Raw genomic sequence first — 26,962 nt, forward strand, 5'->3', positions numbered from 1 at the left:
ATTTTTAGGGAGCTTGCTGCATCTTGTTCCATGTTTAACGCCTGAAAATCGCTAGGATGCCACTTTCGAGCCTCGCAAGGCAATTAATTACAGTTCCACAATGTGAAACGTATTGTTGCACAAGCAGTCACAAAGCAATTTCTTCTGTCATTGCAGGCATTAGTACCACTTAGTGTTTAAATGAAACCGATTTTCAATTCGAAGTTTTGCTTTTCAGTTATTTTGTCGAGGTATTGCCAGTTTCGCCCTGTTTTAGCTTTTCTTTCGTCCAAAAATTACCGCATCAGTTCTCTGGAAGACGAGTCAGCCTTACGAAAATGCGTTTCACCTAATCCTACACGTGACCCTTGAGGAACATACGCGACCAAAAAGGCGCTTGAAATAGCGCATGTTGTTACTTGGTTAGGCGTCGAGCAGCAAAATGGCATATTTTGCCTATATTTTTCCTAGCAACGGGTAATCATGGCAACCAATCAATTAAATTCTTGACTTAATTTCGTCGTACTGTCACATACTACGATATCCTCATCAAGTATCCTCAGAAAAGACAATTATAAGGCGAGTTTATAGTTTTTTTCTAAGGGAACCGCCTTAAAAGGGCTACGGAACGACTGTTTACACGAAAGTCGAGCTGATGGCCGCTAAAACAAACCGGCTATTTTTCCGACATGTGTATAATTTACAGACTCGAACATATAGATATATCTAGATTTTTTTTGTTCACCAGCCTTGGTCATGTTTTCATCCAGAATTAGTCTCACTGCAATATTTCTTAGTAAAATACTTTTCAAAAAAAAATATTGACCAGCGAGCAAAGTGCGCTGGTCTGTTCCATTGCGCAAAACAAGTTTGCCGGATTTTTAATAGGTGCGGGGAATATACGGAATGTGAGCATTTTAACCGGTTCGTAGTCCCTTTAACGATTTTCCTGACCTTTTTCCAGGAGTACTTTCATTCGACAAAAACAGAAATTTCATTGAAAAAGAAATTCTCATAACATGATGACTAAAAAAGCGGAGGAGTTTTACCATTCTACCATTTTCCAACGGTTACTTTCAGGAGTTTGAATTAGTAGTAGCCACCCTGCACGCATTTTAAAGAAATTAATCCATAACAACATAACAACAGTCTCTGGAAAAGACTTTTCTCCCTTTTTCTAATATTATTAAAAGGGCTTATCTATTTGTAAGATGTGGAATTGCTTATTTGTACCTTATTTTTTTCTGCAAATAAATTCTTGCGACGCCAAAGGTAAACCATTCTTTCAGCGTGTATCCGAAAACAAAATTACAAATCGCGAAAAGTTTATCTAGAGAAAACTTTCCAAATTCAGATGTCGCAGTTCTTGGATTTGCGAAAATTTATCTAAAAAAAAACACTTTCGCGTGTTTTTGGACTTGCGAAGCTTTCTCCGTTTAAAGTAATCATATCTGGTTGAGCTTGTGGCGACGCTTCAACTGTTTCAAACTGTTAATTTACAACGCCAGCCATAACACAAGTAAAAATATATTGTATCTTCAAAAAGCGACTATAAAAATATAAATTAATTTTCTAGAGGAAAACCTCCGTCCCACACTGTTAGTTTTAAAAATAATCGTTATCGCAAGTTACTCGTAAGTTGCTCGTAAGTTTCTTGTAAGTTGCTCGTAAACGGTTTTTCAGTCCGTTTCTCTTAATGGTATCGTTACAAGAATGAACATAGGATCACGCCGTATGCGACGCCCTCTGAATTTCAATCCAGGTGGAGAGAACATCATGAATAGTGGGTTATCACCATGTTTCTTAGGTTGACAGTACGGATTTTCTCGTCGGTATCATAGATTCCGTGATACCATATACGTCGATAAGTTCCTAAAATAGCACAAGTAGAGGCAACATTAAAGTCTACGAAACAAGAGCGCGCAGTCAAATTGTTCCACTATTTTTAAACAAGAATAAGCCACGACAGACGGCCGTCTTTTATATCGCAAGATATTGAAAGCTGTAATCTTCAAAAACACTTCAAATAAACGACAATGCGACAAAAAAACATTAATTTTAGTGCGGCCACCAAAACTGTGCATAATAGAACTGTTCTTTTAAACATGTAATTTCGGGAATAAAAAATCACGGAAAAACGTACAGAATATACCGTGCACGAGTCGCTTAAACCTTGCCTTAACTTATCGCGCGCCATTAAGATGGAAAAATTTCAATGTACTTAAAATCAAAAATAAAAAATAGTATGCGTTGACTAGAATGTTTAATTTTCGCATTTCTAAAGTTTGACCTTGTGAGCCGTTTGACCTTGTGAGCCATTTGGCCCCTTACCTAGAACAAAGTTTTAGGTCCCCAGTTAGTTTAAGGTCAAAATGACTTTACCTTCCAATCACGCATGTTTAGCGGCATGACGACTTGTTTTCGAGAGACGATTTCTTCGTAATCTTTTTCTCTGTATTCTTTATGAAGGTCTAATAAACGAAATAAAAGAATCACTTGTTTCCCATAATTTAAGTTACAATTCAACTATTGTAACAGAAATTTCTTCTTCTCTTAAGATCATCCCTACCGATTTTTAAACCTGTTTTTTTTTTTTAAAAAAAAACTTGTCCGCCTCTTGATTAAACCTTTTCCGTCAAAACGTCAAAAAAGAGTTAAATTTAACAAATTTAGTACAGAAAAGCCGATTTTCTGTAAGAAATTCACATCTACAACCCTTCGAAATATGGTAAAGTTCTTTTCGTAAACTGAAGTTCTACCAAACCTTAACATATCAATTAGAGCAAATCTTTCTAAGTTAACTCGTCCAAAACTTACTGACAATTGGCAGCTCATCCTCATCCAGGTCAACTATCACACGGCCATCCTTAAAACAGAAAAAAACGTATTTGAAGAGGTAGAAATAAGGGAAAAACAACACCTAAAAAATCACACACAAAAAAATACGACGGGTATTACCTTGACCAAAAAAGAGAAATGGAACAAATTTTCGATCGTCTGTCCAAATGAGTCTGGGTTAATTATGAATCGGAACAAACAAACTGGACTTTTCCCACCTTGGGTGGCTTTCTTTAACAATTTGTAGACCCTCTCGACCTCCTTTGTTGTGGCTTCTTCTTGTTTCTCCACACTATCAATCTGAAATTTAAATAAGGGAAAATTTACAAGCAAGAAAAATAAATTTGTTTTTACATTTTCTCATACATCTTGTTGATTGTTTTTGTCAAAAAATCTTGACCAACCACACTTCTCCTTTACCCTAGGTTACGTGGTAAGGTAAGGCCGAAACAGTTTTTTTCTAGACTGACATTGGTATACGAGAAGACAGTTTTTTTACAATTATTAAGGTCCATTGAAAGGAAAAAAACATGCAGCAAAGTGACGTCATAGATTACCTTGAAGATGAACAACGGTTTAACACTACGTAAATTTTGCTAGAATAATTTTGCAACACCGTTTCTCCATTAAAATTTATACATTTCATACCTGCTTTAGCTTTAAAACTTCTCCTTCTGGAACTTTTTGTCGTCTTTCCGCAACTCTTTTCTCCTTGACAACAACTTCAATGACCAAAGGACCCAATCTACGATCAAACGCATTTAATAAACTCTGATAATTTTCGCAATGTTAAAGGTAAAAATGCTTCATACCCCTAAATTTTAGCCAATTGGCTTAAAGTGGATTTTTAAAACACTATACGCACAGTAATAGTAAGTATTCATTTGCTAGAAAGTTTTTCACATGGGCTAAACGATTGTAGAAGAAAAAGGAAAAAGAAATAGAGGTTTAAAATTACTGGCTTGCATCAAACAACAGACCATTGGCCAAATAATAAGCGAAAAAAAAAATACTGAACTATAGTGTTTTATTTAGTAGGGGGGGGGGGGGGGGGGGGGGATGGAGAGCTTACAGGAAATCAAACTTGGGTGTGGTTTTGAAACATGATGCTGCACGATCACCCAACTTCTTCCAAGCATCATTACTAAGGTCCACGTCCTCTTTGTCATCACTCGTTACATGTCTTCCATTCACATAAGATATCTAAAATTTAAAAACGTGCTATAAGTAGGCTAACTTTGTTTTTCTGTCAATAAATCTTTTTTATTTTCATAAAATCACTTCTCACCTGGGGTTTGTACTTAGGCTAGGTTTACATCGACAGATTAATCTTTAAGATAAATTTACATAATTTTTTAAATACTGTAAACAAAACAATCAAGTTTGTTTTTCAAGAAAAGTTTACCCTTAACCGATGTTGCACTTATTTTATAGAGATTAAAAAGTTGTTTAACAAGGCTTTTTAAATTTTTAAAAAACCCTTTTCGTTCTGAAGATATTCACATTTAAAGAATTTCAGATTTAATTATGCTGCGTAAATTATGATGTCATATTTAAGTGATAGCAAATTTTGACATTTTCTGTCATCAGTAATTTTAGACCTGTTAAGGGATGTGCATTTACACTTTTATAGTGCATAGATATTATAAAGGTAAATTGATTGACATAAATTTTTTGCCTCATTAGTCGCCAAGATTAAACTTTCTTGGGGACTTATAACTTGACAAAGATTTTGTTGTTTATTGTAATTAATATTCAAAATAATCCTGTATTGCAGCTAAGGCAACTCTTTAAAGGATATATATGTATATTTTTTTCGCCCAAAAAAATAACATTAATTATATTAAAATTACAGATGTACATACAATAAAATGACAGGAGTAAATAGAAAACTATGCAGTCTTATCATCTTACACCTCATTTAGCCATCATTAAAAGAGCTATACCAAGTAGAAATTGACAATTAAAAATGTAAATTAAAATGTTAAATGTTATGTTAAATAGTTAAATTTAAAAGATTTGTTCCTTACTACTTTAAACAGCTGATTTCTTAATGCAATTTTAAATTGTTTTGCAGACAGAATTCTTTCCATCTCATTATTTAAAAGCATGCTTTAAAGTTTTGGACCTCGGGTTGATATTGGAAATCTTGTTATACTAGATATGATTTTTGGCCGAACAAAATTGTTACATGAAAATCTTGTGTTTGCTAATTGTGCAGTTTTTTAACCTATGCAACGTTCGCATAATTTAAATAGCATTGCATAAGTTATATGTTTCGTAAAAAGTTCTTGTTTAAGTCAAAACTAGCAAGACTCCTAAAGTTTTAGAAACCTTGTTTTCAACTAACTTCATATGTTCTCTCATTTCCCTGTTTCAGAAATTTAGGCAGTATTCTCAACATGTGTTTTAGGTGGTTTATGTATTAAAAATAATCAGTGTAAACCAGACTTACCATGTAAACCGGAGTTACAATGTAAACCAGAGTTACAATGTAAACCGGAGTTACCATGTAAACTAGACTTACAATGTAAACCAGACTTACCATGTAAACCAGAGTTACAATGTAAACCGGAGTTACAATGTAAACCAGACTTACCATGTAAACCAGACTTACCATGTAAACTGGAGTTACAATGTAAACCAGACTTACCATGTAAGCCAGACTTACCATGTAAACCAGACTTACCATGTAAACCAGAGTTACAATGTAAACCAGACTTACCATGTAAACCAGAGTTACAATGTAAACCGGAGTTACCATGTAAACCAGACTTACCATGTAAACCAGACTTACTATGTAAACCAGACTTACCATGTAAACTGGAGTTACAATGTAAACCAGACTTACCATGTAAACCAGACTTACCATGTAAACCAGACTTACCATGTAAACCAGAGTTACAATGTAAACCAGACTTACCATGAAAACCAGACTTACCATGTAAACCAGACTTACCATGTAAACTGGAGTTACAATGAATAAAAACAGAAAACAAGACTTACTAATTTTTCTGCGAATGTACAGTTATCAAATGATACAACATCTGTTTTTAGGTGCTGTGCTTGTTCCCTGCTTTTTTTTGTTAGTGTTAACAGAAACGTGGAATCTTGGACAGCTTCGCGTGGGTGCCGTACTAAACCACAAAGGTAACTGGGTAAGACTTAAACATTTAGGTATCTTACCAAACCTCTTATTAATTTGAATTTTATTTGTCATTATAGCAGGCTAACTATTATAATGACAAATAATTTACTAAACAAATAGCTTTTTATTTTCAAATAAAAAAAATTCATCACTAGCTAAGTTTTGAAACTAGTCAAGCTAAATTTAATTTTTTTAACATACTCTTCACCAAGCCTATTAATAAGAATAACAACAAATAACACCTAAGCAACAAATCACTTGCCCAAGATTACAATATTTGGGAGAGCAACCTGAATAAATAAAATAACTTTATAAACGCATATTTTATCAACTTATCTTTCTTATATACTTTGGTTATTTGTTACTGCAAATAATAAGAAAGATAACATTCATTCATGTGAGATGAATTGATATTGCTCAGCCAGACAAACTTGGGGGAACAATTAATGGCTCAGTTAGTTTCCCATTTCTCAGAATTGAGTGAGTCTTTGAGTGAGAAAGAACAATCGCTCTCCCCTTATTGATAGGCCTGCTTAACCCTACTTGATGTGACCTTAGCCCTTGTTTGGCCCCTATAAAAAAATTCTGTATTATATATACTGGATTAGAATTATAAAGATTGGGGGAAATGTATATGTTGAATTAGAACCAGAAAAATCAGGAGAATTGATTTAAGTGGTGACAAAATGTTTGAATTAAAAACAACACTCCGTGAAAGGTTCATGCTCATTATGATTATTAGATCAGCATTTCTACTTTGACCTCCTTTAAAACTAAGGGTTACTTGGCCCCAAGCCTTTTTAAAATTGGAGGGTAAGTAGACTTAGGCCCTTTTAAAATTAAGGGGGTGATAGATTAAATTTTGTGGTTTTGATGGTTTTAAATGTGAAATACTTAAGTAAATACTGACTGAGAAATTAAATGTTGAAAAAACCGTCACATACAAAATTAAATTAACATGAAATGTCAACAGATTGATTGTACACAAAATTTGATAAACATTGTACATAGTCAACCTCATTCTATGGTTATTTTGTCTCTTCTTTCATTGGGATGGTGAGTCAAAAAGTTGCTGGAAACAAAATAAACTAGATGTCGAAAATGGTCATCACCTTTGGCAATTAATTTCTTATATTAAAAAACTTTGTTCTGCATGTTTTAGAAAAAAGTTTCTACAACTTTTGTTTTTTTTATTTCAATCTGCAAAAATTTTATAAAATCCATGCCAAATAACCTGACGATATTGTCAGAGAAAATTAGTCCACGCAAAAATTACCCACTTACTATGGTGGTTTTAAAAGCAATGTCTAATGATTTGAAAAACCAATAACAGGTAGAACCCAAAATTTTTTGGTCATATTAATTAAGCAAGTATGTCAAAATATTTGAGTTTGCTGTGATTCGAATTTGCTGTGTTCAATTTATACCCCTCATACTTTTAATCATTATTTCCACAGAACTACATTTAAAAGAAATACTAAGGACTATTTAGCATTTTAGAATTCATGATTTTTTTACATTTCAGCACTTCCTGTTTTTCATTTAAAAACAAGGCTAACATGACTTGAAGTCAAAGGTAACACACGACGTACAATGATGTTAAGGGAAATACCTTTTTGAAACAAGGCTTCTCCTTTCTCAAAGTATTGCATCAATTTTGTTGAATCTGGATGAATTACTTCTTCACCTTGTTCTAAAGAAAGAAAGAAGCAAGTTTACTTTAAAGTGTCATGGTAAAAGCCACTCTAAAACTTGCTCTGTCATACTTTTTATGTCATGGCAACAATTAAAATTGTCTCATGTAATTCGTTTTAGTCTAGTCCATAAGCCTGTGGAAAAATCCCCTTTGCCAAATGCAGTATTGAATGCAGTATAAAAATGTTTGTTTCACCATATCAAAAGAGTATTTGAATTTTCTTAAACTTGAGCACTTATACAGATTCCAAGAAAGTATCTAGATTCAAACAAAAAAGGGAGATGTTTTACTTCTTTGTTTACACTTGTGACAAAATGTATAAATTCTTCAATATGCACCTTACTCAGATATATGCATTTTTTGTTACCTTAATGAGACCTGTGGCCACCCTGTTTTACTGTATGCATAGGTTTGATTTTAATTGTAATGAGTAAACATACCAGTAAAATTTGGTTATAAAGTTTAGGGTGTATATCTCTGCAAGTCTGGTAATTTCACACCCTAGATTTAAATAAATTTAGATAGCTGCAACACACTTCCACAGTACACAAACTTAGTATGTGAACATTAAAAACGTCCAAATTATAGTGAGTCTGAAAATTTTGGAGATAAGCACAGGAATGACATAGTAACCTTGTAATGGGCTTAAAAATATAAAGTTGAATATAAATTTTAATTTAAAGTGATCTTTTTCATAATGATTTTTCTTAATTTATCATTTGACTATTTGAACTATAATTGGCATTTACTGTTTTACGAAAAATTAATAAAACATGGCACATTTATACAAAATACTATACCTTCAATATCATTGTGCAACATTCGATAATCAGCTCGGACTTTTCTGCGTACAAGAGGGTCATCGTACTCACTTTCTTCATTTAAACCGTCCATATTTTCTGTGGTTTCATTCTCATTGTCTTCCATTGTCAGTTTTATATACTAATATGTAAGAAGAAGAATGTTTATACATTTTCTGTAGATGATACAAAGGTAATCCAGAGTTTCACAAATTATTTTTTCTGTGTATGTATTCATATATATATATTTCTTACTTATTGTATATTTGTTAAGCAATTATACATAAAAATATAGAATACTACATCTTGCATAATAAAACACTCTCTCTAAGCCATGTTCACTGCTGTGAGACACAATATTCCTGTTCAAGAATTTGGTTGGGAGAAATAAAAAGCAACAAACAAGATTTTTTTTGACAAAAATAACATTCCTGTATTTTTTCAACAATCAAATATAATTGGAAAGAGATGACAGTAGAAATTAACCGAAAAAAGTATATTATAAAATTATATATCTACATTATAATACCCGTATACGTCTGTCTGTCTGTCTGTCTGTCACGCAAAATGGTAGCTTAGTTGCGCAATAGCGAGAGGCACGCAATGCGGTATAAAAATGACGGGTGAGACTAGTTTATTTTAATTATTGCAGAGATAACCACAAGATAAGAAAAACCAGAAGATAAAATGTATAAAGAACTACTACACACATTGACATAGTCTAGGACAATGTGCACTCATATAAATTTGTAAATTAAATTTTGTCACAGATAATAAAACATTGAGAAAAAAGTGTTTTGTATTAGTGACTTATAAAGAGTCCTGTAAACTTAGTCGACATATTTGAGCTCATTACCCATTGTCAAGGTTTACATTAGCATCAACTGATTTTTTCTGTCAATTGCGCACATTTAGGGTTTTCCTGTACTGTAATCTGTCAGAAATTTTGGTATTTTCTAGCATTAACAAACACTAGGAAAGGCATGTTTGCACACATAGTTCACAGATAGATAAAGTAATGTTGACATAAAGCCTGTGCTTTAAGATCCTGTTAGTAGTATCGTTACTAGTATCGTTATTTCAGTAAGACAGTAAACAAGTACGTAAATATTAAAATAAACCTTTTACAATTTTTTATTTTCACCTATACCATCTTCAAAAACATCTCCAATTTCAAAGATTTTCTTAAGGTCGGCAAATTCAAAAAGATTGAGAAGATCCAAAAGCCAATTTAACTATTTATCTATCTATTTTAAATTTAACTATTTATCTATCGCACGCGCACGCCTGAAATCATTTCAGGCGTGTGATTAATCACACGCCTGAAAAATAAATATTGAGTTTTTAAAATCAACCAATAAAATCCATTTTGTAGCGTGCGATGGCAAAACGTGTGACAGATTTCCGACTTGGTCGGACACTTTTAGATCTCAGAAACTAATGAATAGTCCTGGTCCTTTTAATCCACAAGCAGGCTTATTCATAGCTGACCTGACCATCTCAGCTAATTCACCGACTCCTGACTTACAGTACAATCCAGATGTAAGCGTACGTGTACGCTCAACTTGCAAAAATAATTGCTTTCATTAAAAAAACAATAGGATAGCGAGTTCTTTTTAAATTGCGCAAAAATAATTGCTTCGTGTTATAAACAAAAGCATAGCAAGAAACATTGTTTAAAAACAATACTCTGCGCGAGAATAAATTAAACGCGAAGGCCATTGAATTTTTATTTTTTTTAATAACGAAACTAATTATAGTACCGCAATTTTAATCTCGATTTATTTAAAAAACACAAGCTCTTTTAAAAAACAACAAATCCAATGATCTAAATATTTAAAAAAAAACTAATGCTACTTTTAAAACGTTGAGTAATATTTCTTTATCGTCGAAACATATTTTTTCACATGCGAAACTTTTAAAAGTTCTTTTTATAAAAAGCAACGTTTAGCAACGCAAACGGAAAAACCCTACGTTCGGGACTTTACCCTTTGCGATAAGATTTCCAAAACAAATTAAATTTTAATACCGAAGAAAGAAAAAATCTAAAAATATAACTTTTGACGTTTTATAGTATCACGCTACATTTTATTGTTAAAAACATTGTCTTTGTTTTTTCTAGCGCGCAACAGCTCTATCTCTTAAAAGATTTAAACAATGCATCTCGCCGTCTATTTAGTTTTCGCGCAAATCTTTTATTTTATAAAACTTTCAAACAATGGCCCGCCGTGTCACATTGATAGAGTTGATAACATTTTAAATACTTAAAACACTATCTAACGGAGCTTTCCTATCGCCGCTCTTCGTTATTAAACTTTTAAAATACGATCTAAAAAAACATTTCTATTGCTGTTTTTTGTTTTTAAACTTTTAAAATGCGATCTAACAAAACTTTTCTATCCCCGTTTTTCGTTTTTAAACTTTTGAAATGCGATCTAAAAAAACATTTCTATCGCCGCTTTTTGTTCTTAAATTTTGAAAATGCAATCTAAAAAACATTTCTATCGCCGTTTTTCGTTCTTAAACGTCTAAAACACGATCTAAAAAAGCTTTTCTATCAAAATTAAAGTTTCAATCTTTGTTAAAACATAATAATTTCTATCGCTTAAAAGCTTTATTTAACCCGCGCAACCAATAATGCCTTCTCGCTAGTTTATTTAGTTACCACGCAAAACTTTTGTTTAATAAAAATATTAAACAATGGCTCTTCGTGTCACATTGATAGAGTTGATAACATTTGCAATTATGCCATTGGGAATAGTTATGTTAACACTATTTAACAATAGTTAAGCGCATTTATAATAAGCTATTTTTTCTTCGATAATCTTTTGTTTATTACGCGCAGGTTAATGACTTACAAGCAGTCTTGGTCATGAATGGCGTGCGATCGCACGCGCACGCCTCCGCACACGCCATGTGAAATTCGGGTGTGCTCTTTATCACACGCCTCGTTCTACTTCGTACACACGCCAAGCAGAACTGAGCTATTTTAGAGTAATCCCTTACCCAAACTTTACCCAATACATAATTGTTCTTCCGCGTTAAAATGTATCTCTAAAATGTATTTCTATTAAATACCCACCTTCATTAAAATTGCTGACGTGAGATACATTTCAAATGTTTTGCGTCGGCATTGCGTCGACAATATTTTTTTTTGTTTTTCAGCTGGCAAAAAATTTATTCATTACCCTTGTATTGATCTCCTTAAGACGATGACAAATGGAAATGCTATTTACGAACCGAAGGTCAGGGCATTATTAAGTTGAATATCGCAAAAGTCGCCGGTGACATACTTCAAAAATGCTTGTAACAGGCACAGTTTAATGCAAAGCAGAACTGTACAGGAAACTCAATTGAGAGTCTTTGCAGAACATTTCTTCTCACAAAACCGAGGGCAGGGCTTACTTATTGCCTGCTGTGTCGTTTTGGAGAGAGAACTTCTGGACTTCTTTTAATACGATATACATTCTTGTCGATCATTATTACGAGTCGAAAGGCACCGCAATTTTTCTGCTGCTTGAATAATTTTAGTTAGTGACATGTTTATTTTATGTTTACTTTCTTTTCTTTTTTTTGTGAGTTGGATTAATAAATTTATTTGATTCATCAGTTTCGAATGAAATAAACCACCCGTCGATCAAAGATCAAATAACCTTTTTGTGTGACGTGAAAAAAAACAGGTGAGAAAAATGCAGCATAACATGTTTACTTCAATCAAGCAAAAGACGTTCTAATTGAACGTTCAATCGAACGAACGACGTTCTAAGTATCCACGGGGGAGCGTTCATCTTTATTTAAAAATCACAGTAAAATTAGGTACATGCGACATTCATTGAAAGATGGCCTCTGCTTCAAAAAAACAAAAAATATTTCCAGAGAAGTATCTACATTCTTATCTTGGAAAAAAGAAAGTATTATGTGGAGTGATGGAGAGAAAGAAGAAATTTTAAACAGCGCAGTCGATTCATACATGCAGAAGAGGTTTGTCAGCATGAAGACACCTGTTCTAGTAACAGGTAAGGATCACGATACACGCAACAGCGACAACGAAGAGAGTAACGAGAGTAGTGATAGTTATGAAACAGACAGCGATGTATAAATAATCTTTAAGTTCGTTAAAAATATATACCAAAACTTTGTATATTTATAGAGACAACAGCACGTGGGTTTCGTTTTTAAAGTTGTTTAAATAACACTTGCATCCATTAAATCCATGATAAAATGTCTATTCCGCCTGTAAGTGCATATTTGCAGACTTGCTTCATCCGTGCTCCGTCGGCGTTCACCTCCGCATTAGTTAAGAACCGCATGGCTGGATTTCTTGGTAAGACCTGGTTACCAACGACGAAGGGGTCAGGCAAAAGAGATTTATGTCCGTCGGCGTTCACCTTCGTCTGCAAATATGCACTTATCGGCGGATTTGCCATTTTATGATGGATTTAATTGTAGATAATTTCTTTATTTAGCAAAAAAAATTGGAAACCATAGCAGGTCCGAATTTAATGGATTTTTTTCTTTATGCCTTTAAAAAAACCCACGTGCGGTATAATTTTTTCTATAGAAATTTTGTTAAAGTGTAGCTGAAATTTCTGAATGAATTTTGGAGTTTTATTTAAGCCATGTGGATAAAAATATTTAAAAACAAAGCATATTTTTTGCCTATTGCTTGTGATGACCTGAAAAATAAACAAGAAATTCAAAAATGACAGCATATAGAGTCATGCATACTATTTCGGACATGTAGAAAAGAAAGTTAAGATTGAGAGAGTCGCTATACCAGTACACGCTCGATCATCGTGTTTGGTGTTCACGCTTTAAAACGTCGCCCATTTTCTACCTCAAAATAAATGCGCAACAAAAATAACCTCAGAGCCCGTATCTCATGCGTAACATTTATTGTATGTACGTTTTATATTGCACGCGTTACTTGATTTACATGTGCGAATCATCGCACACCTACTCAAATATTCCTGAAAAAGACTGAAGATGCATAGACATTTGTTTAAAAATGTAACTTTATTAGTAATTTTGTGTAGCAAAGTATATAAAACTTTATTTGGCTGTGTTGTGTGTGCATATGCATAAATAAGAAGGTTGTTTTGGCCCTCAGAGGGCATTAAAGTGAGTGGCCTCTTTGGGCAGGGGTGGGGCTCAAAATGCCCTCCAAACCCCCAGCAAATAAGTCTCTTTTAGACTATTTTACACTAGTTAAAAAAATCCTTAATCAACGAAGGAGATGACATCAGTTACTTCCAGCTGTTTCAAGTTATTTAGCCTTATATTTAAAAATGCAATGCAATGGCTTCACTAATCTTAATATACTTTCCTTTGACGTTAATATTGTTTTAACATCAAAGTTTGTTAAATTACAGAACAATTTTATAGGTAATGTTTTGTAGACTTTGTTACAGAAAAATTATGAAAAATATAGACATTCATGTAAGATGGAAACTACACGTTAGTGCCTCTGGCCTATGCGAAATACTACCAAAACACATTATACAAACATAATATGAGTCAATGTTATACAAGCAATACAATCACATGACAGTTACACAGTTATCATTATCCCAGTCAGAATGTCTTGTGGTACAACTTTCAGTTGAGTGAACACACAAACGTTTTCCAATCAAACTCCCCCTAAAAACCTTTGATCAAATAAGAAATACAAGTATCTTAATTAATCTTAAGCTAAACTAGAAAATTTTCTCCTAAAACTATATGGAAGGACATGCTCATCTTTTCATTTTACATAACCTTTCACAAGTGTTGATTTCAATCCCCTATGTCATCATCTTGAGAAAACAATTGAATCGGTGGGTCGGGTGACTCTACGACCATTTGTGATGTCTGGTTTATTAAGTAAATAAAGTAAGTAGGCATATCTTTCTTATGTCACATTTACATTATGTTGACATAAACATATAAAATATTAAATAAAGCATGTTACATATATAATACATGTTGTAATAAATTTTTTAGCTATGTAAATGTATTTTAAAAATATATATTTTATTAAAAATAAAATGTAAAAGCTTCTTGGCTTATGCCATCATCAGTAGCTATAGCTATACATAAAATGATAAAATTAAAATATATATAATACACTTTTTTCGTTTTTCAAATTAAAATACTTTTGTATATGTTCTTAAAAAAAATATTTTCTTTTTTATTTATCATGTGTGTTTATTTTTAGTAAACGATTCACAAAGGAAGATCCATGGAAATAGCGTTTGCTAGTTATATACCTTGTACACCTTAAAGTACTATTGTAGTAAAACACATACAATAGCTAGTGGTTAACCTGCCAGCTACAATTTTAAATATGTGACATTTTCTTACCAACACACTGAGCTAGATATCAATCTCCAAAATCGTTATTTTGTTTCGCTTTGATGAACGATTTTTGCACACGTCTCATGTCCATAATTTCCCGCCAGATGATTTTATGTGAAACATACACCAAAACCGAAAACAGCATCTATGAAACATCAGGAGTAAACAAACTCGCTATTTATTTTTTTCTTATCTTACTTTTGATAAGAGAAGGCGAGATTTTTTAAACACGAGTAGCAGAAAGACGACACAGGTAACCTTTAGGGGGAAAACTCAATTTTGCATATCGACAGCGAGACGAACATTCTTCATCAGATTATCAATAAGCGCAGCGCCGATGAGAGACAAAAAGTCCTAAGGACGAGGTTGACTTTCATGGGCATGGGTCGAGGGTATCAGACTTTGTCCCACCTTTTGCACAGTCTCAAGAAAACAAGTCTTTAACTATAGTTTTGGTGAATAACTTCTAAAAAAGAGAAAGATTAGAGTAAGTCTATTAACTGGATTTAACCCGCAAAGGATTTTCTTGCCGCCTGAGAGCGTCAAACGGTAAGAGAGAAAAGGCCCTGGGTAAAAGGTTACCCGACCCAGAAACTTTCAAAAAGAGTTTGGAAGCAATTATTCCTGAGGAATAATTGTATTATTATTATTATTATTATTATTATAATTATTATTATGATGATGATTATAATTGTATATTATATTATATATTATATAATAAAGAAATAAAAAAATTAAAAAAATTCCTGGGGACGAGGTTAGTATATATCAATAACGAAGGAGGCCACTACGCGGACGTACCTTGGCCAACCCGGTGTGGTACACTTTATAGGAGGTGGACCCAGAGACGAGCAGCCTTTGGGGAATTGCACAATTTAGAGGTGTTGCAAGCAGGAATTCCATTGACGGTAGGAATCTTTGAAGCTTAACTTCTGACAAATGATTAGTCTGGAGCTCATGAAGCTCTGGAGCTGATAGGTGTTTGTCTGAAGATTTTTTGTTGTATGCATCAGTTTTTTTCTTTGTTTGGACTCAGCTTAACCAGACTATTACCTACTTGCTTAGCTAGAATTATACTTGATATCTAGCTAGCCAGAGCTAAAATAGGATTTTCACAAAGCGGGATTTGAATGGCGAATTAGGCAATGAATTGTATTTCTTTTGTGTAATAAGAACAAAACAGTTTATTTCAAAACATTCAAATTCTTTCCAGTAATGAGTTTTTCTAAGAATAAACATTGAAGATTAGCTACATTCTAATTAGTTCAAAAGTTTACAACAAAATATTTTAAAGGAAGTAGGACCTGTTTTCACTTTCTGGCAGTTTGAATTTTTTGCAGCAAAATCAAAACAACTACACATGCTCAGATAATGTCTCCAGTGGATTGACCATCCAATTAATCCAATTGTGGCGCCGTAGATTAGTGGTTATAGCTCTCCTACTCTGTGCGGGAGACCGGGTTCGATTCCTCTTGACGGCGATTCAACATGGGCGAATGAATGTTACCATAGCCCCGGGTTAACCCAAGCCATGTGAGGGAAATTGGGAAGATGGCACACTGTGTGGGCCGTTGGATGCCTATTATTTCCAGGAGGGGCCATCTACGCCATGGCCCCTCCTGGAAATAATAGGCAGGGTATATCCCTCGATATTTGTGAGGCTAGCCATGTAAAATATGCACATCTATCTATCTATCTTAAGCTTTGTGTAATCCCTCTATGCACCATTAAAAAAGTACTAAAAACAATAAGGTGGATGTCAAAAATATTCAGTGTTTGAGTCATCTGACACTATTTTGACTGGATGTGGTCGCTTTTACACGCCATTCCTGACTAGTCCTGGTATCTATATTTTTTAGAGAAAAAACGGTCCTGCAAAATGGTCATTCAACGAATTGTTGACTATTATTACTATCTATATGAAAATGGAGATGCACGATCTGCACACCTTCCACTTGTCAAAGACCCCCTGTATGTCTTTGTTCCGGCAGTTGCTTATTTGGTAATGGTAATGTATGGCCCAAAGTTTATGGAAAAGCGAAATCCCCTGCAATTACGAAATGTTTTGATTGGATACAATTGTTTTTCAGTTGTATTGTCAATATACATGATGTGGGAGGTAAGCATTTAGTACTCAAAAATCAATCAAATGTTTTATGCCTACCTATCTAATTCAATTCACATCAGTGACAAATGACTGTTGTGAATTGCATGTTTCATGCTATCAAAATAGATTTCTTTTCAGCAATGTGTTGTTGTTAACACATCAACATTCCCCTCAACAATTACTTAGTACCAACTTTAGAATGGCTGGTTTTGTATTGTTGTTCTTTTCATAAATTTTCTCTTCTGGATATAGCATATACACCAGCTACAAGACAAACTTTGCCAAAAAAATCTTGAAATTAACCTTTGGTAAATGTAACAAAATTTGGCAATGCATGAGCATTGTTTGAAAAATTCTCAAAGAAGCAAATTATTTGAAGAAGAACTTTTCAAAACTTTATAGAATTTTTTTTGCAAGATTGGTACTTAAAACAGCACATTATACAATTTTTCATTTCATCATTAAAACAAAATTCATTGTTGTCAGACTCTCCATAATAAATTTGCCAGTGTTTTTTTTTTAATTGAATCGTTCCTTTGAGTTTATATTTTTTTTGTTGAGGGTGTTACTCATTTTATGTTTTGGTTAAATATTTAAAGTATTTTGCAAAGGATGGATTCTACTTCCATTCATTAAAAAGCATTTAAAACTGTGGTCTTTGATTGTTTTTGTCTATTATAAAACCCAAGCACATTTATATTTTAAAGCGAATTAAAACACACTGCATGAAAAACAGATAATCCACTCTCATTATCCTTATATATATATATATATATATATATACTATGAACTTTGAATATACACTTTGAGCTTCTAATCTGAATTTTCAGTTTGAGTTCTTATGTTTCAGCACATGTTTCACGATAAACAATTATATGCTCTAAACTATTGTTAGAAACTTTTCCTTGTCAGTTTGAAAGTTTAGTAATTTTTGGAAACTCAAATTTGCAGAAATTTAATAGGCTTGAGCCATTGCGTGAGTTTCTTATAAAAAGTGGAGAAATTTACAAACTTCTATTGTATTGATGAGGTAATGCTTAACAAACCTTTTTTTTTCTTTATTAGTTTTTTGCTACAACAATTCTTAATCCTGATTTTAATCTTCTCTGTCAAGACATTGTACCAACTGACACATCTCCATTAACTATAAGGGTAAGAAGTTGTTTTTGATGTTGTTTTTACTATGTAAAGGTTATGATTGATATATGATCGTCCTTTTTTTCAGCTGGTCAACGCACATTGGTTGTATTTCTTTTCCAAATTGATAGAGTTTTGTGATACAGTAAGTTGGTTATTTTGTTTCATGTTTTATAGCAAAGTTTAGGCCTAGCCCAAATATTTAAATATATGAAATTTTTTTGCTGTATAGAAACTTCAGTATTTCCTTGAGATCAAACCAGTCCTTTTACAATGCATGTAAAAGGACTGGTTTGGAGTGTAACTGTGGGTAAGTGTTATTGCCAGTGAACAACGTTGCTGCCACTCTATGTGAATTTCTATTGGCTTTCTTTTCAGTTCTTCTTCGTAGTGCGCAAAAAAAATAACCAAATCTCATTTTTGCATGTGTATCATCACGTCTCCATGCTTGTTTTGCAATGGACTCTTGTGAAATTTGTTCCTGGTGGAGTGTGTAAGTGTTTTTGTTATCAAATAACATGGATTTTTATTTTACAAATATTGCCTAGCAGGTATATTTTAAGTTGGGAATTCTACAACATGACAATTTTCAAGACGCATCTATAATCAGTTTGGGACATATTTATTTTCCGACTAATGTGTGTCCAAAAATTTATTTGTCGGAATTTTTATGCATACAATTATGTCCAAATTTTTTATTTGCCCTAATTTGGTTTATAATGTATTTTTTATTTTTTATTTTTAATAAATGTGGTTACCAACTTTAGGTGATAAAACCATTTCATACTCAATGGAATATAGACTTTATGACAATTCGATAAGACCAGCATATTGGAACTGATTGATCAAGAGCTCCAAACAGAAGACCTACTATTATCAGATTTAGATTAAAACTTCTATTCTATTATATATTTTATTTTAGTTGTATAATTCAGGTTGATAAATATTGTTGTTTCATTTTGATTCCATCATAAACTTAATTTTGTTGAAGCATTAAATTTGCATGTCCTCTTAAAATATTATCTTTAGTAATGAATTTCCCAAAATGTGTATTTGAATAATCCTAATATCCCATTTTTTTGCTCTAAAATTCCATTAACCTGGTGAAAATGATTTTTTTACTAGTTTTTTCTTGTTTTCAGCTTATTTGGGACCGCTGTTGAATTGCTTTATCCATACATTGATGTATACGTATTACATGTTGGCAGCGTTTGGACCACACATGCAAAAATATTTATGGTGGAAGAAATACCTAACAAGGATGCAAATGGTAGGAAAAACCTTTCTTTAATTTGTTAGAATCGGGTCATGGTGCATTAGACGTAAACGCAGGCCCAGGGGAAAAGTGTATCGTGATTTAAAGGACAATTGCATTCTGTTGAAATTACTAGTAAAGACATCGTTTTCATCATGTTCTAAAACCACACTTATCGACCAGAACCTCGCCTAAAATGTCACCAATTTTATAACTGATTACATCACAAAAAAATTGTTATTATGTTACAAATATTCAATGTGTCAATATCATAAAAATAAATGACACTCTAGGAATTCTATGCCCTAGATGTTCTTTTCCTTAAAGATCCCTAATTAAGTACAGAGCTGTATTCTTCCTGTATTAGATTTATCTCTTTTAGTTTCAGTAAAAATGCAGGAACCATCTCCCTTGCTAGGAGTTAACTCATTCCTTTCCTTCTCATGCACTTTTTTAACTATATCAAACATTTTTATGTATAAATGTTACTGTTGTTTGTTTTGATGACAGAGTCAAATTGCGCTTTTGCGGAAATGATAAGTCTCGGCAAATCAATGCACGGAGAGAATGAAGACAGCCTTTTTTCCATTTTTTGTAATAGCAACATACACAACAAGGTGCGTAGCCTATTTGCTGAGACTTACTGTTTGGCGAATAAATTACCAGAATAAGGTTTTTCAAATATTTTTATTTTTTTTAGTACCAGTTCGTAATAATCTTCTTGTACTGTTCAAACTCGATGACATACAAGACTGATAAAGAAATCGTCTCGTTCTTTTTGTGGCTGCACTGGTTCTACATGATCTCCTTATTTTGGCTTTTTAACCATTTCTACCAAACTGCTTACAACTCGAAGAAGAAGCTGGAAGAGTCGAAATTGGAGAAAGAAAAATGTAATTGAGGTGATAATCGCAACTGGATCTGGTCGATAAACTTTTTCTAACAAGCAACAATGGAAAACTTTGACGCGACTTGTACTCTTTATGCAGTGTGTTACGGACATTATTGTGCATTTTTAAAATGATATTTAATGAAGAACAGCAAGAGCATATGAACTTGTTTTTGTTTTTTATGTACCCCGTGTTTTGTTTTGTTTTCTTAATAAACCATATCATAATGGGATTAGTTTTTTGTGGCCTATTAATGTTTAAGAGCTTATAAAAATTAAATGTGAAAAATTAAAATCATGCAAGATACACTGCAAAGGGGATCTAAAAACTTTGCCCCTAAGGTACCGTGTACCTGCACTCTTTTTCTTGTATTACCTTGCCAACGTACATAAATAGATATCCCTATATGGACTTATGCTCTTAATGATATCTGGACACGTGCAAAGTTTTGTAGTTTAAGGTTGATCTCATCTTTGATTATAGAAAGAAATGCAGTGTCGGCGTTTTTTAAAACCTATGACATAACTTCACGGAAATTGTTAAATCTTGAATAACGTAAGAGCGTAAGAAAATTTGGAAGAACTTCCGAAAAAAGACCTGATAAACAACTTTTTATCCTCCACGACATTAAAATATCGTTTTCTGTGTCAATGTTCTTTTTGCTCTCTGCCTCTTCTCTCCTAGGAGAGTGCAGGGATGAAAAAAGAAAAATGTAAATGATCAAAGCAGGCGTTTGAAATCACAAGAACCAGCAACTTATGTTCAATACTCCTGTTATGTAAAGTTGTGCAGATCTTCAAAATTTACTTATAAAGAATATATTTCTAAGAATGCAAATATGAGAAGGCGTCAAGGAGAATAACAATATATAATCTTAGATCGTGTTTTGCTTGGGGATAATTTTTGTGTACTTTGCACTTTGTAACAAAATAATGGTGTAGTAAGTGAACTTTAGACTCGTATGATAATTAAAAAAGGAGAAGTTTCAATAAGCGGTATTTAAAATAATTAAATAAGTTGTGTAATCTTATTAAAGTTCCTCTCCTAATAAGACACTGCAGAACGTGATAACAAAATAATTTTGCACATATTGCGAAATAACAAAGGGGGAGGGTGATTGCAAATTATTTTAGTTTTCTGGCCAACAAGGTTTGCTTTGCGCGGCATAATATTTCAACTCGTGAAAAGTTTTTATAAACTTTCGATTTTACACTAAGAAAGTCAGAGAACAATCGGCTTATAATGAAATGATACCTTTGTTTTTCTTGTTTTTCTAAAATTTTGCTAAAATTTTGCCAAATTTTAAAAAACATATAACTCCGGTATTCCTACAGAATAAAGCAAAAAATTTCGAACAGTTTTTGCCTTTTTAATAATATGCTATCTATAGATGTGCCTTAACTTTGACACGATTTTTTTCTCACAATTTTGTAAAATCTGTATCCCCATCCGTATATCCGACCGCACAATTTTATATTGAAATTTAAATCCATCCAGACAAATGTTACAAAAAGCCAACCTCAGTCACGGGGCCTTTAGTGTTTTCTACAAGACCTGGGATCGAGGTTGACAAAAAATAAGCACATTCAAATCTAACGTTCTTACAAAATAAAATTGTGTAGCTATTTGGGAAGTGTGGTTTTTTTTCTAGGTTCAATTCGCTGTGATTTGTACGTACATCTGGAACGCTGTACGCATGGATTGTGATTACTGGATGCCGTTTTTAAAATTGAATGGCTTATTCGTTTTTTCATTGTTGTTTTTATTTGGCCGGTTTTATTTATCTTCATACAGTGATAGTAAGAAAAGCAATGTCGAGAAAAAAGAGTAACCAACTATAGACAATATGCGAATATAATTTTATCACCTTTAATTTCTATAATTTGTAAATCAAGTGTTTTGTTCTTTGAGAATTGATGCCAGCTCATTTTTTGCCAGAATAAAGGGTGGATTCGAAATCAAAGATGAAATATTGGAACAACTTCTGTTTTTCATCATAAGTAGAAAGTAAAGTGTTTTTACATATTGAAGGAGAATATTTATAGCGTTTTTTGCAACGACAACCTTTCTTCTTAGTGCTCCATCCTCGTTTCCAAGACTTTTTGCCGATGCTTGCTAACTAAACCTTGGGAGCACTGGAAGCTGGGTTGTTAAAGCATATATATTTTATTACCTAGTAGTTAGTATTTATCAGTTTTGATTTATTGTATTCATCCCCAGTGTTTTGTCATTTTTAATCAAGGCAAGCTTTATGAAGTAATGTGTACTAATTTTTTATTGATTTTTTATTATTATTATTTTTATTGCAGTATATATTGAATTTGCAATAGTTTATGTTTTGTTGATTAACCATTGTTGTTGTATAAAATAATAAAGTCGAACAAACTGCCTATGTTTTAATTTCAAGATGTCCGATTTCCGCGCATACAACGAAATTTGGGGACGAGGTTCCAGTTTTATCTCTAATTGACGGACACTCTAAAAGGCGGAAACCACTGATTAGCGGACACTTAGTCCATGCACCGGCCGTTTTCTGGTCAAAGTCTGATAAAAAACTTTCTGATCCGATTAGCGCACAATTGTTTTTGCACGAAATGGCAACTATAGACTTTTTTTCTCTCCAATTACCGGACAATCTAAAAAATTAGGGAGCAGCATACAAAAATAATGAAAATTGAATAATTTTAAAATATTTATTTTAACACTTTGAAACTTTACAAGAAATATCGGCTTTTACAGCCTCATTTTCATCTGATGAGAGTGATAACAATTTTGAGAATGATGACGTTGAAGAGAAGATCACCACGCATGAAGGGCTGACCATGATTGATAAATTAATAAACTTGAAAGATTTATTTAATATAGTAGAAGGAACTTCTTGATCCTCACTTAAAGACAGACTTATTCGAAAATTATTATTAAATTTTTTTAAAATTATTCGATATTATTATTCGAGTCAGGAACTTAAAACAACAATATATTTTCTGCAAGTAAAGTTTTTTAAAAAAATCTTTTCGTTAATTTAGTTGATATTATGATTCTGATATTTGTTTGTTATTTTAAAATTATAATACGTTCAATTTACTTGTTTTCTTCTTTTTTTCGTGTCTGAGCACAGTACCTGCTAATTTTTTAAGTTACACATTTCGTATACAAAATCGCTTTTTCTTCAAATTTTGAGCTTACATTGCAAAACTTTCCAAAAGGCGGACTCTTATAATTAGCGGACACTTTGTTCGCTAATTAGAGAATACTATAATCAGATTTCAAGTTCAGGCAGACATTTACCAATGTTTTATAGTGGTGAACTTTTTTCCACATCGAACTTCTGCTTACCAGTTTTTGCTAAGAAGTTGGAAATTTCGCATTTTGCGTGGAAAATATATTTAACTGGGTAAACCGCCATACAAAGAATTTCCATTTATCATTCATAGTTGCATTTCGCGATTACTTATTTTTCGTTATAACAAAATGTTTTATGTTACGAAAGCAAAAATACCTTTGCTGGTTCATTCTTAGATTTTTGTGATTTTCACACGAAATTTATCAACGTGATTGCAGGGAGTTTAAGAGCCTTTTTTTCCTGCTTTAAAAATACGGATAGACAACGCTCTCAATTAAATGCCACACCTCAAGATTAACGCCACAAAAACAGTACCTTATTTCCATGTATTTTCTGTGAGTTAAAGTACATATCTTTTGTTGCTGGTATCTTTCTTTTGAAATAAAATTTACCGCAGAATAATTGAAATAATAATAAAGCGACTGATTCACTTATATAAATATAAAGGCGCGCTTTGGAGCAACTTTTTAAATGTGGAACACGCGTTATGATGTGAAGGCTCTGTTAAAGTGTTGAGCTTATGACGATGTGTGGAGCCTCTGAATTGTGGAGCCACTGAGTTAGTTGTCAAAAAAATGACAGAGTATACCCAAGCTGACAACTACCCTAGCCACACTGTATATTCCAATATCCTGTCCCTCTCCCACTCCCCTCCTATTAGGTAGCAGACAGTAAAGTAACTACTACATACATAATTTCACAAGATACCCCACAATGAGAGTGAATGTCAAATTCTCATCCGCATCTAGAGTTCATATTGTACAACAAAAAGGCTAGTTTTTTTTACGATTTAATAAAAATTTTTCGGATCTTTACACTTCGCTAATAAAATCTTTCGCAAGTCATCACAACGTAACTGTTGGACGGAGAGGTTGACCGTTCGCGTGTTTAGCATTTCAAAGCCTTTGAAAGTTCATAAATGCAAACAAAAGTCTTTCTTTTCTATAGGCAAATACGTTGTATTTTATGAGGCTATTATGAGGCGTTTGGGCCTATACCCGCTGGTAAAATACAGATCAAATTGAAGAAGTAGTAACTGAGAGAAATTTTTGCCGAAAAGTAGGGTTCAGGCTCCAAAGGTTTAGAAAGTTTTTTAATTTAAAACACGATAAAAAGACGTCAAATTAGGATTACATAAATGATGTAAAAATATGCCACAAAGATATTTTCAGTACAGAAACTTTCGCGGATAGAAATGTTCGCAAAATTTTTGCATTTTGCGAATTTCAGTAAATAAGCCACATTAAAAGACTTCAAATCGACACCCTTAGAAAATTTAGCCGTCATTAATTTTTCCGAATAAGCAAAAGTTAACCTTGGAAGATAAAAGATTGAACATTGAAATGCATTCTTTTATTATCAAAAGATAAAACTAGAACGCATACTTTTATTATCAAAAGATAAAATTGGAACAAAAACGTCCATTCTTGCTTTTTTTTCGCGCTCACAAACCTTCACGAATCAATACTTTTTAAAATTTCGCGACATAAAGTCTAAAATCTGTGAAATGAAGTTTCTCCGTGAAAGTTTCCGCGCTTAAAGTAAATACTCTGTAATAAATAATTTTGAAAATCAGACTAAATTTTTTTCTTTCTCTTATTACTTGGTTTATCTTGAAGTTTTTTAACCAAATTTTTCAACCCATCGACAGTAACGACAACTTCGAGAGAAACATCGCCAGCTTGCAATTTCTTTCGTTCTAACATGTCCAACGTGTGTTTAACGCACAAGCAATCGTCGTTTTTATCCAACCGCGCAGAGAGTAAAAAACACTTTTCGCCACAGAAGCTACACGTTCTAAGCACGGCAGATTTGCCTTTTAAACAAGACACTTCCTTAACGCCTTTGGTTAAAAACGTTTGAAGATGTCCCTCTAAAAGGCTACACATGTCTTGGAGTTTCGGTATGAAATTCCCGTAGTGTGGACATTGACACTTCTTCACCTCTTCGACAGCATTGTTCAGCGTCATCTTTGTTATCACGTGCTCTTTAAGGTTTGGTTCATACGACAGAAAGAAAGGCGACGCAAACCAGTCGTGCGATGCGAAGGAGACAGTTTCCGAACACGAATACCCGGTCGAGATAGTGCAGTAGTAACAACCAGGCTTGACGACAACATACTGGCCTTCAGTCTGAACGAATCGAACAACATTGCAGCCAGCGGCTATTAAAGTCTTTGGATTATTTAGCCTCGATTTTCCTACAGTTATTTCTTCAAACAGACGCTTTGACTCTTCTGCGATGATGTACCAAATTTTGTCTGCTCCTGAATGCATGTAGGAGAGCATATGGAAACCATGTTTTTCTTTGCGCCAATCAGATGTCCAAAATACGCTTTCCAAATAAAGAACAGGAACACTCACTCCTAGAAAAAAAAATGTGTTTTGATACGCTGCGTGTGTGTTTTCTCATAAAAATTACCAGGCACGGAAATTTACTTGGGGTTGAAATAACACAGAGTTTTCAATAATATGGAACGAAAACTAACAAATTTGACAAGGCTACGCTAACTCCCTGCATTTTAATAATCTGACTATTTAGCGATATTTTTTTCATTTTTTTACTTTTTTTTCAAATGTACCTGTTTAAGAAAAAAAACAGTAATGCTAACAACAATGATCTCTTTTTTTTTCAATTATTTTATTTTAACATCATTTTTTTTTAGGCGAACTTTTAAAAATCTACGCATCCATCAAAGTTTGCTTCAGCAAATTTCAATAAAAGGATAATCTAAGAATTTACTTGCACAAAATACAAAAAAATCTTGGAAATTTTCTAAAAAAGAATGTCTAAAAGTATTTTTTTTAATGAATACATTTCTGCACATCGACATTACATCGCTATTTGTCAGAAAATTAAAAGTATAAAATATAAAGTATACGAGTTAAAAACAGGTTAAAAATAGAATAATTCAAGCATTAACAAGTAAAACATGATAAGAAGGAACAGAAAGAGGCTGGGACGACAAAAGCAGGATGAATCTACGACAAGCAGGCTAATGTCCCAATAAATATTCCTTCACTTTAATTACAAACTTATTAAAAATTCCTTCCTCTCGTATACTCTTCGGCATGCTGTTGAATGTCGAAGATGAGACTTGTTTGAGCGAATTTTAGCAGACATCTCCTTTCAAGATAACTCCATTGTTTATTCTTCTCAATCGAGATGATTTTCGTTCCACATTGAGATGACTAGGCAGGGTTTTGCGGTATATCGGGATATGATACAAAATCCGTTTTTTTTTAAAAAACTTTCAACTATACAGTCCCGTTTTACAACTTCGATTTCAGTGTGACGAGAGTATCACCACAATCACAATGACATTTGTTTTTCTACCCAGAAACAAGCAAATCAGGTTTACATGTGCAGGTTACGATATGAATCTAAATACCCCTCATTTCAGCCAATCATATTTTTCTCTGAATATTTTTTG

General features: G+C 33.0%; 2 protein-coding genes across 3 annotated transcripts; one reads left to right on the top strand and one right to left on the bottom strand.

The window, feature by feature from the left end:
• Window positions 1–1,490: 1,490 nt before the first annotated feature.
• Window positions 1,491–14,920, bottom strand: LOC130612402 (non-structural maintenance of chromosomes element 4 homolog A-like). The gene is made up of 10 exons (XM_057433707.1): window positions 14,804–14,920; window positions 8,462–8,603; window positions 7,578–7,658; window positions 5,824–5,954; window positions 3,890–4,020; window positions 3,466–3,562; window positions 2,938–3,117; window positions 2,797–2,845; window positions 2,362–2,450; window positions 1,491–1,851 (listed from the first exon to the last, which is right to left on the bottom strand). Exons 2-10 carry the CDS (start codon window positions 8,586–8,588, stop codon window positions 1,783–1,785), a joined length of 954 nt encoding a protein of 317 aa, XP_057289690.1. The 5' UTR covers window positions 8,589–8,603; window positions 14,804–14,920; the 3' UTR covers window positions 1,491–1,782.
• Window positions 14,921–15,545: 625 nt separating this feature from the next.
• LOC130613334 (elongation of very long chain fatty acids protein AAEL008004-like) lies at window positions 15,546–22,572 on the top strand. Of its 2 annotated transcripts, none has more exons than XM_057434687.1 (7): window positions 15,546–15,705; window positions 16,657–16,916; window positions 17,970–18,056; window positions 18,130–18,186; window positions 18,420–18,534; window positions 19,184–19,311; window positions 21,838–22,572. In XM_057434687.1, exons 2-7 carry the CDS (start codon window positions 16,677–16,679, stop codon window positions 22,015–22,017), a joined length of 807 nt encoding a protein of 268 aa, XP_057290670.1. In that variant the 5' UTR covers window positions 15,546–15,705; window positions 16,657–16,676; the 3' UTR covers window positions 22,018–22,572. The 2 variants fall into 2 exon arrangements, with proteins under 2 accessions (XP_057290670.1, XP_057290669.1); XM_057434686.1 differs by lacking the exon at window positions 21,838–22,572 and adding an exon at window positions 19,997–20,351 and having other exon boundaries at window positions 15,547–15,705.
• Window positions 22,573–26,962: the final 4,390 nt, after the last annotated feature.

Source organism: Hydractinia symbiolongicarpus, chromosome 10 (assembly GCF_029227915.1).
Source record: "Hydractinia symbiolongicarpus strain clone_291-10 chromosome 10, HSymV2.1, whole genome shotgun sequence".
NCBI lineage: Eukaryota > Metazoa > Cnidaria > Hydrozoa > Anthoathecata > Hydractiniidae > Hydractinia > Hydractinia symbiolongicarpus.